Source organism: Alligator sinensis, unplaced genomic scaffold, assembly GCF_000455745.1.
Source record: "Alligator sinensis unplaced genomic scaffold, ASM45574v1 scaffold118_1, whole genome shotgun sequence".
Taxonomy (NCBI): domain Eukaryota; kingdom Metazoa; phylum Chordata; order Crocodylia; family Alligatoridae; genus Alligator; species Alligator sinensis.
In genome coordinates this window covers 4,261,130-4,277,045 of record NW_005841850.1, presented here as the reverse complement: position 1 = coordinate 4,277,045, position 15,916 = coordinate 4,261,130, and the positions used below count along the sequence as shown (strand labels likewise).

The 15,916-nt window shown below is 40.6% G+C and overlaps 1 protein-coding gene across 1 annotated transcript in view; it reads right to left on the bottom strand.

The window, feature by feature from the left end:
* Positions 1 to 15,916, bottom strand: part of NLK (nemo like kinase) — a 113,267-nt gene that overhangs the window by 20,742 nt on the left and 76,609 nt on the right. Inside the window, 4 exon segments of the mRNA XM_006016096.3 lie at positions 259 to 360; positions 3,196 to 3,405; positions 4,304 to 4,389; positions 8,017 to 8,123. Coding sequence (XP_006016158.1) covers positions 259 to 360; positions 3,196 to 3,405; positions 4,304 to 4,389; positions 8,017 to 8,123 — 505 coding nt within the window.

Below are 15,916 nucleotides of genomic sequence, written 5' to 3'. Positions count from 1 at the left end.
TTCCCTATTAACACTGTAGACACCTTTTTATCTTAATAAGGTAATTCCACAAAGATTAAAGTTAATGCTTTCATTGTACAGAAAGTGCAAAATAATGGCTTAATATCTTGTAGGTATATCTGGCTTTTTTGTTGGCCTGACTATTGCCAAGATGGCAAGTTTTCTGTTCAGAGGAAATATTGTAAATTTATGGACACTGATGAAATTACAGCATTGAACAGGGTAAGAGCAGACCTGCAGATTAGTATGAACTCATACCTGTTTATGAGGACCCCTGAGTATATGTGCCTTGGCGCCTTCACAAGCCGTCCTCATTGCTTCCAGTGATGGTGTTCCCAGAAGATCTGTGATCAAATCCAACTGTAGATATATAACACACATATATACTTATCAGTGGATTCTGAGGTTAGAACAACAGATGCTTAAAGATCAACTCAAGAAGCTGTCAAACCTAAGTTTTACTTTTACTAAAGTATGTAGGTGATACTAACATAGACTTTTAGTGCACTGCAATGCAAACGTTTTTAAATGGAATAAAAAAAGCAAACATCAGCTGGGGGTGTCTGATCACAGCGCTCTTTCCTGCCTAGGGAAGGGGATCAGACTCGATGACATACTGAGGTCCCTTCTGACCCTAATGTCTATGAATCAGGTGTTCATTACACCAGGTTTGGAAGCATTTCACGTGGGTTTATTGACATGGTTCGAAGTAACTTTAAAAGCTTAGCTTGCTGTTTTATACCATTTGGACAACATCATTTAAGAAACGATACGCATATTGCAGAAAGTTTGTTCTTGTTTGAGTCAACACTACACTTCAAGGCACTACAAAGAGCAAAAGATAAAATGGGCCATATGTAAATCAGTATAAAATATTTTGGTGCCTACAATAAAACAAAGGGAACCGTTTCCAAGAAGAACTTTGTACAAAACACTTGTACAAATCCCTGTTTTAAAGTCTTAAAATGTCATAGGTAAACAAGCAGGCACGGAAGGAAAATTTAAAGGAAACAATCAAAAATATGAAAAGTGTCTTTACCGTACCTTGTTTTACATCATTTTATTTTATATTCAAAATCATTACATGTACATCACTGGATATTTAGGCTATGAGTGTTAAATTTATGCAGTCTTTCCTAAATGAATTCTTCTTGGACTTGCTATCTTTACATCCAGAATTATTTAATCTCATCTGTACTATTACTCTTGTAAAGAAAAGGTGTTACTCTTATTTCCCTAAGTATGTGCACATACGCTCACACGTATAACAAAAGTCATAGATAAATGCCAAAGAGAAATTCTTGGAAGGCAGTGATGAGATTAACGCCCAAGTTCCAGGAGTTCCCCTATGACCGCCATGCACTTGAGCTAATGGAGCAACTGCAAAGCTTTCCCTTGAGCGTAAACCCATTCTCATTACAGACTGGTATGTATAAAGCCAACTCACTTCGATGCTGAACACAAAACAAGTGTGCTGATTCCTTACACAAAGAATCTGTTGATCTTTAAAGATCCCAAATGTCCTGCAAAGGTTCCAGTCTACAAAAAAGTGTCTCTTTGCACACATACCATTTTTGCTAGGTAGTAGGCATGTACTCCACTGATACCCTGCCCTCTTATACAGTATCCTAATGTATAACCTTTGAGTATGGCTATTGTGTGAAAAGGTGGAAATCAAGCAAGTGCATACAAATGCAAAAAGCAAATGAGACAGGAAAAAAGCTAAACCCTGAGCTTTTTAAACATGGAAAGTATAAAGGAAAAACCTTACCCCAGCCAGAAGTTTGGATAAGTAATCTAATCAACACTAGCAACATGGAACTGATTAGTCAGAGTCTCGGCTGGTGTAAAGTGATTTAATTTCACTTGCTTCAATAGAGCTATGCCTCAATAGAGGATCTGGGCCCAAGTCAACAGAGGTATTTCCCATAACATAACACACTTATCAATAATCTTCCCTTTTTAACTAGGCTTAATAGCTCAGCATATGGATAAGTAGCAATTTTTTTTAGATCGCTGTTTTGAATTCCTGCAAGATATGCAGGCAATGACGGTTCACTAACAGTGCAGTGTCCAATCTGAAATCATTTGACAGTTCCTAAAAACAGGTGCTCACATTACAGAAGCCAACACTGCAATTAGAAGCCTCCCATGCTGTTACCTGGCAACTTGAAAGGAATGAGAAATTCCCCAAAAATAAAGACTGGTAATAAACTGCATGAAGACACTAAGATATGTGAGAAATGGCCCTTTTTTCTTGACTATTTTCAAGCTGATGCAACATACCATATTTTAAAAAGATGAGGGCTAACTGCTTGGTAAATGTTGATATCATTCTGCTTTATTATCTCTGCAGAGCATAGACTTGCATTACAAGTTCAAGTCCAATCAGTTTTGAACAGACACTAAACCTTAGCTACTATATCCTACCTACTCAATTTCATAAAACCAACTTCCCAGAAAAGAAATGTTCTACATGTAACACATTTTTCTTATACCATGCCATTATAAATGCTTAGCACTTGTGGGGAGCTCTTATCACTGAAGTGTTTTATATGGCTTTTCAAAAATACTTAAAAGTAGCAAAACAGATGAAACATACTGGTATTCTAGAAATAAAAGAGGAGCTTCTCTGTCCTATAAACTTAGAACCAAAATTAACGAGTATTAAAACTATACGTATGCAAGATCAGGAGAGATCAAAGGTTATTTACTGGTTTCCTGACATTCCTCTACCCTTGAATCTGTAGTATTAAAATTGTCATTAAATCTATCTGGACATTATGTTTACATTAACGGCAGCCCCTCTCTGATGTCAGAATGAAAACTTGTTTTCAGAAGCAATGGTTTTTTTCTATGATTCCAAATTTATACCCCACTCCTGCATGGTGTGCTTAATATGTTCCTCCCAGGGGAACACTACAGTGGCAATATACTAGGTGTATTAGTCAGGACAGAGAAGTTAAGACAAAACAAAAAATTGTTATATATTATTTTAGAATATCATTTTAAACTTTAAAACCTTGAGAGCTGCATGAAAATGGCATGTGCTTAAACTGTACAAGGACAAAAAACATTTCCCAATTAGGATTAGTACTTTTAATTCAAGCAATGTTACACAGATGTAAATTAAATTTCAAAAAAAGTATACAGTGTACTATCCTGAAGACTTTTCAAATGAGAAATTAGTTATACCTGCTGAATTGGACTCTGTGCCTGAAACAGTATTCTTCGTCCAAGTAGTTCTGCAAAAATGCAGCCTACAGACCAGATGTCAATAGCATTGCTGTAGTGACGGCTGCCCATCAGGATTTCTGGAGCTCGATAATACTGAGTGACAACTTCCTGAGTCATGTGGCGAGATTCATCTAATTCTTCCACCCTGGCCAATCCAAAATCACAAATCTAAATTGAGAAGGTAAACAAAAAAATTAAAATAACCAAAACATTTAATGCACTACACATAGGTATTCCTTTGGTAATGAAATATAAAATCCCAAACCAGTATTATATCTTTTAAAAAAAATAACCTATATTACTGCAACTGAATGGCTGCAGATTTTATTTTAAAAAAAGGTTTGGGGAAGCAAGTATGCTTTAGTCCCAAAAAATACTAAGCCTCTACAATTTCTACAATTATTTGAATGTTATTTAAAATGACAATGCAATTTTTTAGCCAGTATTATACTTTAAGCTAAACTATTACAACTTCCTAAAACATTTTGCCCTTAAAATAAATAAATAAATAAAATACTGACAACCTGCTAGGCTCAAAATGATTCATTCCAATTGACATTTCCTTTTATGATGGTGCTGCTCAAAGACGTTAGCAGCGAGATTTGGCCTTTCCTCTCACTACAGTGGGCTTCTGTTGATTTCATGTCCCTCCCAGAAAAAAGAAAAAATTATTGGCCAAGATTTCTAAAATCAGACTCCTAAAGACAGAAATTTAAAAAAAATAAATAAACGAAACTTAGTTGAAAGACTGCAGGATGACATGTTAAATTCATCCAAATGCTCAGAAGTATAAAAATGTGTTGTTGTTAATGGGACAGTCTCTAGCACCCAGTTTGCATTGCTTTCAAAACTGAAGCACGGAGCAGCTCTTTTTAAAGATAATTGGGGGGGAAAAAATCTTGTTTAAAATTTAATTTTTTTGGAAAGGTAGGACGTGGTTTTTCTGTTGAAATACCTTAATGAGGAAAGGAACCAATCTCGCTTTTAGACAAAGAAACAATCTTGACTATGACCTCTGCTCTATATAACAAACTAGGTGCAAGTGTTAAATAAATGTAAGTACCACCTTAAGAACACAGTTGCTGTTCACAAGTAGGTTCCCTGGTTTAATGTCTCGATGTAAAATGCCAGCAGAATGTAGATATTTCAGACCTGAAATATTAAACAAAGTTCAAAGTAAAATATATTCACTCCTAAAACCTAAAGCCAAGGGCATGTTTTCTTGGAGGACTTCTTGGAGGACCTTAAGCTGTTCAGCCTTCACAAGAGAAGGCCATCTATAAACTTACTAGCGGGGACCAGCGGGGAATGGAAGAAACCTTATTCCCCCGAGTGCCACCCAGAGTAACAAGGAATAACGGCCATAAGTTGTTAGGGAGTAGGCTCAGACTAGACAGTAGGAGGCACTACACCACAGTCAGGGTGGCTAGGACCTGGAACCAACTTCCAAGGGAAGTAGTGCTGGCTCTTACCTTGGGGGTCTAAGAGGAGGCTTAACGATTACCTAGCTGGGGTCATTTGAGCCCAGTTTTCTCTCCTGCCCAGGGCAGGGGGTCGGATTAGAAGATCTGCAAGGTCCCTTCTGACCCTACATCTATGAATCTATAAATCTATAAATGCACATCTGCTCACCTTTAGATGCTGCCAGTGGCACTAATGTTTTCAGCTCACCAGTACTGGATCGCTGCAATGTCTTGGCGGGATACAGGTCAGACAGCAATTATATAATCACTATTCTCTAAATATTTTGCTCCCTGATTATGCAAATGTGTTTTGTGGCATTCTATTACATACTGATTTTCTCTCAATTGCATATAACTTCTACAACAATGAAATTCAGGTTTAAGAAAATTAAGAGTTGTGTTCAGGAAGTTAGTAGCCAGAGGCAATGCAACATGTAAAGCAGATCTGAGTTCAATTTATTCTGTAGCTCATTTCATAGATTTCATAGACATCAGGGCTGGAAGGGACCTCGGAAGATCATCGAGTCCAGCCCCCTGCCCAAAGGGCAGGAAGTCAGCTGGGGTCATAGGATCCCAGCAAGATAAGCATCCAGTTTCATCTTGAAGGTGTTCAATGAAGGCGCTTGAACCACCTCCGGTGGCAGGCTGTTCCAGACCTTGGGGGCTCGGACAGTAAAGAAGTTCTTCCTTATGTCCAGCCTGAAACGATCTTGAAGTAGTTTGTGACCATTCGACCTCGTCATCCCTTGGGGCGCTCTGGTGAACAAACGTTCCTCCAGATGCTGGTGGTCACCCCTGATAAACTTGTAGGTGGCCATCAGATCACCCCTGAGCCTGCGCTTTTTCAGGCTAAAGAGCCCCAGGGCTCTCAGCCTGTCATCGTAGGGTCTGCTTCCCTGACCTCTGATCATGCGCGTGGCTCTTCTCTGGACTCTCTCAAGCTTCTCCACATCCTTTTTGAATTGTGGAGCCCAAAACTGGACACAGTACTCCAGCTGCGGCCTCACTAAGGCCGAGTACAGGGGGAGAATGACGTCCCGGGATTTGCTTGAGAAGCATCTATGGATGCAAGCCAGCGTTTTGGTCGCTTTACTAGCCGCCGCATCGCATTGCAGGCTCATGTTCATCTTGTGGTCAATGATGACCCCCAAGTCTCTTTCTTCCATAGTGCTAGCCAACATAGCACTGCCGAGCCTATAAGGATGCTGCGGGTTTTTTTTCCCAAGGTGGAGAACCTTGCATTTATCGGCGTTGAACACCATCAGATTCTCGTCCGCCCACTTGCTGAGCCTGTCCAGGTCAGCCTGGATAACCTGCCTGTCTTCTGGTGTGGATGCTTTGCCCCCAAGTTTGGTGTCATCGGCGAACTTGGCCAGTTCTGATCGCTTCTGACTCCAGTGTCCACATCATTAATGAAGATGTTGAACAGTATGGGTCCAAGGACAGAGCCTTGGGGGACCCCACTGGTCACAGGACACCACGATGAGTGACTTCCATCGATTACTACCCTCTGGGTCCGACCCCGGAGCCAATTTTCCAGCCAGCGGATCGTGGAGGACCCAAGGCGACAATTGGCCAGTTTCTCCAAGAGGCGATCATGGGACACCAGATCGAAGGCTTTTTTGAAGTCAAGATATATGACATCAATCTCTTCTCCCTTGTCCAGGTGATAGGTCACCTGGTCGTAGAAGGAAATGAGATTGGTCAAGCAAGACCTACCCGCAACAAACCCGTGCTGGCTATCCCTTAAGATGTTGGCATCGGCCAGTCCATTAAGGATGGCCTCTTTAATAAACTTTTCTAAGATCTTCCCCAGGATAGAAGTCAGGCTGATGGGCCTATAGTTAGCCAGATCCACTTTCCTCCCTTTCTTGAAGATAGGCACCACATTGGCCTTCTTCCAGTCTTCGGGCACTACACCAGAGCGCCAAGAGTTTTCAAAGATCCGTGCTAGAGGCTGGGCTATGATGCTCGCCAGCCCCTTGAATGCAGGGGTCCAATGTTGCCCCTGCTTTTCCTCCGGCTCCCCACATATCTGAAAAAGGACTTCTTATTGTCCTTGATGCTCAAAGCTAGCTGGAGTTCAGTTGCAGCCTTGGCTTTCCTGGTCTGCTCCCTACAGGACCGGAGAGCATCACAGAGATGCACATTATTTTGTTTTAGACTATAAACTAATAAGCCAGTGGACAGATACCGATACTGGGAATATATAAAATAAAGATCCAAATGATGGTTCATTGTTCGGTCTTCTCAGTTATTAATGCACAAGATTCAAAACAAGAACAAGGCAACATACAACATTTAGGCATGGTCATTAACGGCCTTTCCAACTCTCAGTGGGCTGGGAGGGAAGAGGATATACTCTTCCGCTTGGAAAGTCCCTAAAGTTGCTTCTCTTGAGGTCTTTTGGCCCCTGCAGCTAAGATCTTGGTTTGTTTTCAAGAAAAATAAAAACATACAGTAAGTGTGTCATTAAACCATCGGTGAAGGATTATGCATGAAGTTGTCTAGATGTAGGAACTACAGCAGTAGACAGTCTGGCCCATGAAAATCCTCAGTGAGGTGGGTACACTTTATCTGGGGCAAATAAACTACCCACATGGTAGCAAGGGGATATGTGGAGGTTAAAGGCCAAGTGGCTGGGCAGATGAAATACAAATTTAAGCTACTCCCTGTAGAGACTCCATGCTGGTGGAAATAAAAAGGTTTACACCTAGTCTAAAGACACTCACAGAAGAGGCACAAAAACCATCTGCCCCTCCGAAGGGGAAGTCTCTTCAATAGTACAACAGGACTGAGTAGTGCCACTTTTTCTTTTTTAAACAATTTAAATCCCTGGCGCAGGTTCATTTAATGACGCAATGTGGCCCAATCCCCAGTCCCAACAATTGCACCTACTGACACGTCACAGGGCCATGGCAGGAAGCATAATTGTGGCATCGGGGATCAGAACACAATTGTGCCATAAGTAAATGCCACTTGGAGACTCAGAGCTGTTTAGGGACAGTCCCAGGTCCTGCTCACCTGGGGCTGTCAGGACACATGATCACTTTCCATTAGAGAAACTGTTAAAGTTAGCATACAAACACCCCAAGCACTTTATACATATAGTAGTCTAGCAGCAGAACCAAGGGTTTCTTGAACACCTGTCATTCTTTCACAAACAACAGGGTATCTTACTCCACACATTACTGAGGACTTGGACAGTCTCGGGGATAAAAGTTTTGAAATAAGAAGGAAATAATAATAATAATAATAATAATAATAGAGCACCAAGTTCAATATTTGATCAGCAGGCTTAAAACAGAAAAATTACCTCTTAAAATCTGGTAAAGAAAAACTTTGACGTGATCCGAGCTGAGTGGCTGAGGAGAGACGATAATCTTATGGAGGTCACTCTGCATCAATTCGGTGACAACATATCTTCAAGTTATTAGTTAAGGCAAGTACAGGAAGTCCAGCATAAAATCCCCTTGAAACTGTTATTCAAACTCAGAAGAATTTAAGCTCTCAAAGATGTAGAGCAAAAAATAAGAACGCTTCATGATATAATGGAGGTCAACTCTTCAGACTTTCACAAGAACAAATGTAGCAATTCAGTTGCAGGAGAAAAAGATTACTGAACAAAGCTGCATTTATAATAGTGTGCATATATTACAAAGTTATTTCCAAGCCAAAATAGGACTCGAGAAACAAGATAAGATGCATTGTGTTAATTTAATCATACTTTATTTAAAAGTTAAAATTTTGAGTTTAAATCCTCATTAAGTCACAAGTTACAAGCGATTCTAGGGGCATCATCCTACTCTCTAGTAGATATTTCTCCATATCACATACCAGACAAGCTGGCAAGGATCAAGACAACTGGAAAATTGTGCCAAAACAGGCCCTAACAGGAGTGTCTGTAAGTCAATGCAGTGCTTCTATATGAAGCATGTATACTGCCTGCCTGCATTATACCCCGCTTCACCAGGTATTATCAAAGATTTTATTTACTCAAGCACCAAATACACACACACACACACACGCACGCACAAAATCCTGGATGAAAAAACTGTTTTGGAGTTGTCACATGATAAACAGCAGCTCCATAGAGGAAAAGATAGAAGCCACTATTTGGTAGCTAACAGCTACAGGTGTAAGACCAGGTACCAATTCAGCTGTAGTCGAGTATTTCAAAGCACTGCAAACACTTGCTGTCACTGGTGTGGAGACACTATGTCAGTGTTTCCTAACCTTTTCCAGCCCAAGGCACACTTATATTAATAAAAATTTTCTGCGGCACACCTGTTAAGGCATTCCCCATCCTCATACCTATTGTAGCCCATTGCCATCGCAAAACTGCATGGCGCACCTGTTCACTTCTGACGGCACACTTTTGTGCCACGGCACACTGGTTGGGAAGCACTGCACTAGGTAAGAGGGGCACCATGCTTGCTCAAACATCAAGCTACAACCATCGAGAAATGAAGATATACAGAAAAGGTAAAAACAAGTTAATCCACCAAAAACACACCACGCAGGTTCCTAAATTTCGTGGTTCACAATGAAAAAGAGTAAGACTATAAATAGTAAGGGAAGGTCCACAGGTGATGCAAACAGCTGCTAGCCAGGGGTTTGCATCTGCCTCAATTACTGACAAATGATTTTTTACTGCTGTCAACAATGAAGGACCTACCAGCCACAGAAGAGCACGCTGTTTCATATTCAGCCTCTTGTATCAACCAAACTGCCAGCTAAAGTTTTGATTTAGTATCTTTATTGTGGACGAATGTCTGCAAAGATGCACAATCTGAAGTCGAGCAAGCACATCTTGATTTTCAAGAAAAGACTGAAACATCAAATGTTGACAGTTTTGAAAATCATTTTTTTTTTTTTTCCTTACAAGCTTGATAAGAAAATAAACGACATACCATGAGCACAGAGCTGTTTTCAGAAGGAGGGCAGAATCTGAACCGGAAGGGAAGATGTTCTATGGTTCTGCTAGAACGTAGGTAACTCGACATACTCCTAGCTGGAGCTGGGCAGTCAATTCTGTGTCCTTTATCTTAAACTAATGAATGGATCCTGTAGGTAGCACGAATGCCACCACAACCAAAACCAGGCTGTGCTAGATATTACACATCGTACATGCTATGGAGACCCAACCATTTGGAGCCACTTCAAAAGAGGGGGGAGGAGGGGGGACACCTCTTGCTCCAAACCTCATAACAGCTGTTACGTGCAGACAGGTGAGAAACAATACAAATGTAGGAAAAAAGCTTCAATTTTAGGCTTCATCTAGGGCAGTGCCTTCCCAAACGTCTCAGCATGACCCCATTTATGACCCCATTCCCTCAGCGTGGCCCCTCACTCCCAATCCACAGCCCCCCACTCGCCCCAAGCCAAGGCCCGCACCCCGCCCTCAGCAGCGCCTGAGCCCCAGCTGCTGCCTGCAGGAAGCAGCAGTTGCTGAGGCCAGAGCATGGAGCCCAGTTCCCCGCACACCACCTATGTCCCCTCACCTGCAAGCGGCACGGCCAGACCAGAGCCCGTGGGGGCTGGGGGAGGATGTGGGCTGCCTGCTGCAGGCTTGGAGGCTCCCTGCCCTGCTGCCCTTCCCTTGGGCCTCTGCAGCCCAGCAGGCAGGACCTGGCGCAGGAAACAATGCTGCACCACAACCCCATCTGCTGATGCTGCGACCTCATTTGGGGTCACGATCCATAGTTTGGGAACCACTGATCTAAGAGTAAAGTTGCAGTTGCACACTCCTGGCTTACCCACACAACTGTCACAGTAACCTGCTGTGCATTTGTGATCAGCAGCTCCCCTTTTGAAACCTTCCCCTTCTGCAAGTATACCAGATGTAGCATAGCCGCAGGCAGCGGAAGCCGACCTTTGTGGCAAGCGTGCCATCAACGAGCCCTGCATTCTCCGAGCGCCTCTCCGATCCCCTTCCCATGCCCAGCCTGCTGCTCTACGTTGCTTCCTACCTGATCTGCCACTCTGCTTCCTGTTCCCTTCCTTGTGCTCCCTGCCCAATTTGCTACTTGGCTTTCTGCTCCCTCCCTGATCCGCCGTGTGCCCCACACACAGGCTGCCGGCACCACTTGACACCCGAACTGCAGGTTGGCCGCCCCTGCCCTAAAAGACACTCATGCCTCAACATTTAAAATGTTAAAAAGACAAGACTGAGACAGAGGTTAAGCGCAGGAAGCGCCATTCTGCTTGCTCCGCTAGCCCACCAGACACACTGATCAGTGTAGCACGATGCTGCCTTGCTCCTATGGTTGGGCAGAGGCAGGGAAGAGCTTCCCCTACTGTGACAAAGACTCCCAGCTGGTGAAATCCTGGCACCCCTCATAGTCGGAGCCTGGGACAGGTGCTCTCCCCACCCTTGATCTGCCCTAGCTATGCTACTGATGAGAAGCATAATATTCTTTTTTTTCTTGTCTACCTTTGAGACCTCAAGCTAGGCACTTTGATTTCTGGACAAATAAAAGAGGCATAAATACAGTAGCATTCCTATATGCTGGGCACTAGCTCTGACAAGTCTATGAATTATGTTCCTTACAACTGGACTGCCAAGAGTGCTCAGCATTGAGCCTCTTTCTAAAGTTATTAAAGCCAACAGAAGTTTTACCTTTGGCTTCAATGGAAAGAAAATGAAGTTGAGGGTAACTGCTTTGAAAAATCCCACCTTCAACTTGAAAAACTACTATATTGTTAATGCAATACTTTCAGACAGTCTAAATCCCCTGCAACCTATCCACTCTGAATATAAAAGCAAATGCTGTACGTGAGGTAGATTCATAGGTAAATAGCTGTCTGAACCGTAAGCCAGTAAGATGGTAAGCAGACTGGCCCTAGCAAGAATTTCCACCCCTTCTTCTAACCACTTTCTATAGCTAATAGATCAGTGCAGGATAAATATCATGTATAATGACCTAGAGACCCTTTGGCCCCAACTTAATAAGTGCCCTTCCTCCATCTGTTGCTCCATACACCTTATGTATTTAATTCCTTTCAAACATCAAATATTTTTGTCCTCTGTATGTAACGAGACTTTATAAACTCATCCAAAATGTTTAAGTGGTACTATGTTAAAAAACAGCCATTTTACAAAGTAACAACAATCACCCAATTTTCTAACAAAAAACTTTTCACAGCTATACTCACAAGTCTAACCCAAAGTAGTTCAGCAGCTTTGTAGCACAATCATTTTTCGTTCAGCAAACAAAGCTATTTCCCTTTTGCAAGAAGAATATTTATGCCAGCCCCTTTACATTTTGTTTTCCTTTCTGCCTGCAACTTAGCTTAATAGTCTACATTTAACAATAAAATATTCCAAATTCCAGAAGCAACACTCTGCACTTTATGATGATAAGATTTCTATTTTGCTACACCACAAATCCTCCTAAATCTCAATCCCTAGCATAATGTCTCCCAGATGTCTCAACTAGTTGCCATGCCAACTAAAGCAGCTTAAATTAAATGAGGGCCTGAGATGGCACCTGCACCACTCCAGGTCTGTTGCGCATTAAATAAAGCTCTCTTGACAGGGGCTCAGAGGTGCCATTAACTTGAACAGCCGCTATCTGATTATTGTCTCTGGATAATTTAATGAGGGTCTCTAAACAAGAGTGAAAGCAGGGCTTGCTGGATGCTCCTGTCTTTTACAAATGTGGCAGCCTCTCAAACAGCTGGTGCCCAAGTGGGTCAATGCCTTTGCTCAGGAGCGTCCTCTTAATGTTAAGCTAAAATAAAAAGACCACATCTAAAAAATTATGGGATTTCAATATAGTATTTTAAACAGATATTTGCCTTTTCCTATTTAAAATGATTTATAAACCATGCTGGGCAGGAGGAAGTCACTGCAGCTATATTACACTGCTAAATTGAACATTACCACCAGATAAAAATTGCTACTGACAGCAGTAATTAGTTAAGTAGCTGTACAAAATTAGAACTACAAAATGTACCAATTTGCTTAAGAACAATTATCAAGGAAAATGCACAGCACAACAGAACTCACTTATCCACACTGTCTGGGAAACCCACTGAAATGGGTAAATTCTGCAAGCCGACAAGCAAACAAAAGCCAAGGATACTGCCTCAAATGAACAAGGTACATTTTCTGATGAACCACCTTAATTTTCATTTATATATAAACATATTTCCTAAGTTACGTTTTACAGTGTTTTAATAAGGAAAGAGGTGTCAGAAATACCACATTCCACAAATTGGGGAGAGCAGGGGGGAGAACCAATATTTTGTGGGCAAGTTATAGGGTGGGCAGATCAGCAAAATTTGAACAAGCACAATCCTAAGGAAATAAAGACTGAAACAAAAGTGCTTGACTGCTATGTTACCATGAGAAACGGTTTCAACAGTCTGTGTGAATTTTCCAACCGTAATTTTCACATTATTCACATATTTCAGGATGCCCTTTGAAACAGAGACAGGAAGTTTCTCCTTCATCTACTTTAATAGATTGTACTTGTCTCTAAATTAGAATCATAGCATGCTCAGTCTGTGATGCCATCTCTTTTCTTTCCTGACACTTTCCAAATGTAACAGCCTGCTAACACACACACACACACACACACACACACACACACACACACACACACCCCCTATACAAACAATGAGAAAGCTGATTACTTCAGGAATAGCATGGGAATGATTACAATAAAAAATCGTTAAACTAATTTTTCTATAAATCTTCAATTATGGTTAAAATATGCTAGCATTTTCTCTTAATCCATGAAATTATTCACATACATAAATATTTGCTGTGAAATCACCATCCGTTATGTAAAAGAATGATATTCACACTATTCTGGTCAGCAAAAGTAAAAACCACTTGTCTCAGTAAAAACACACTGGTTCGAAAATTTGTCATTTAACTAGTGATATAATGAGTGAAAATTCATCCCCTGCAGGCATAGCAAAGGAAAAGATGACAAACTACATCTTACAGAATGCACTGATACATTACACTTCCTACTTTAAGCTTATTTTCTAAATCCCTTCACTTATCTATTAGACTCATGATTAAGTGAATTTGATGTTCAAATGGGAAAATCTTCAAGTGACTGTGCCGCTTAGGACTTGTTGCAGTTCACAACTTTGATATATCATTGTATTTATGGACAGCTACAGTACAACCATTGAATGCACCCATGTGCAAGAAAGTAAAGTAAGCGACTTTAAATTAAGAAGAGTATTTTGATGGATGACAGCCTGACTGGCAAGCCCTTATTGACACCTTTTTTTTTTTTTTTTTTTTAAATCAATACTCTCAGAAATGTTTGAAGTCAGGAAAATATTGCAGTACATTAGAAATATTCTAAAGCGTTCCTGCACAATGGCAACATTTTTAAAGACAGTGCAGTCAGTACAGTTAGTTCATCAGTACAGTAACAAGCCTGTAGTCGTGATTTAAAACAAGAGATTAAGAATAAAGAATAAAATAAAAATGGACCTCCTTGAAGAGGAAAATCTTAGTACGGTATCAATCATCAGTGGTAAGAAGAGTGGACTGGTAGCAGATACTTAGAACAGGTTCTTCTTGTTCTATCACTCTTAATTGTCCAAGATTTTTGTTTAAAAGGAAAAATCTAATCTTCTACAACACTGATACAAATATTCCTAAACTTATACAATTTTCTCGAGGAAAAAATAGTATCCCACTGGGAGAAAACATAAACTAAGCCATAGTAAAAATAATAAAATAACAACCTACTTAGGTCTTTTAAGTTAAAGTGATATAGAAGATATGTAATCTTGATCTAATAATCTATTTTTGAAAGTGACTTCAGTACTATGTAGCACTACTAACCTCTTTGGTTTGGTGATCAATTCGTGATGTCAACAATATTCAGGTTGCAGAAGATGCTTGTGTCAACTAATATCACTGATCAATAAAGGTCAGCAGAAACCACTTCTATGGGAGGCAAACAAAGTTTACAAATGACTGAGGTTATGGTGTCCATCTACCCACCTTCAAATAATTCCTTAATTAGTAGGACACATCAGTACATACACAAGTACATTCTACAATCTAAAGCTTTAGTTCCAGGCAACATTTCCCAACAGTGGTTTCAGATGTTGGAACAAAAGTACTCTGGCTTACTCAATGAGTTTCAAAATAAAGCAAATATTCAATTGATAGCAAAAATCTCCCAAATTACAGAGTAGGAAAAGCAGAACAGTTTTGGTAGATCTGATCTTCCCCTGATAATTTATTCTTGTATGATTGTCTCTCAAACCATAGTTAATTGTTTTGAAAATACCATTTCACCATTCATAAGAAACAAGACATATTTAAGCTGAAAATGTCACCCACTGGTGAATGTGGGTGGCAGCTCTCTCCAGTGCCTGATCACAAAGAATACAAGTTATTAAAGCCCCCAGATACAGAGCCTTGGCTCCTGATCTGCTACAACTCCCTTGTATGCTGGCTAAGGGGCAGTCCTCATACAAGCAACAGAATTAAAAAGTGTCTAACAGAAGAAAAGAAAGAAGCAAGAGTAACAGTAAAAGAAGGAAAAGACAGAATTGAAAAGGCTGCTGTAGAAAAGGAAAAGAAACCCTTTCAAAGATATTGTGGAAGAATGGAAAGCCAGGGAGTATTCTAGCAGGCACGTGATAATATGATTATTTATCCTGCTTACTAGCTAAAGGAGCTGTAAAAAATATAAAATGATGCCTAAATCCATGCACTACATCAGAAAATGCTGACCAGTCTTGGAGTTCTTAAAAAGAGCAAGAAGAAGCTTTGTTGCACACCTCCTTCCTGCATCTTACCCAAAGTATTAAAATCAATTTAGGTTGTCACGTGTGATTGACAGAAGTTACAATATTATGAATCTTCAGCTGCTTTGGCATAAGCTTTAAATGGGGAAATCTTTGAAAAGAATGATTGGAGAATCCTGCAATTGTTATTGGTTACGAATAGGACGAAGAACATCCATCCTTCCTAGCTACAGAAGGTAATATTACAACCAATTAGAAAGCAGAAGTTATGATAGATTTATATTTAAAACACACACGCGCACAAATACACACACACACACACATATATAGGGTTGTTCAAATAATCCTTCAGTATTAGAAAAGTGCTATATAACTTCATATAGACATTACCTCTATTCTATCCTCTTGGATTACAATTTGACATGTCATCTTAACAAGATAACATTTGGACTCTTAAGACCAGTAGGATAACTGGG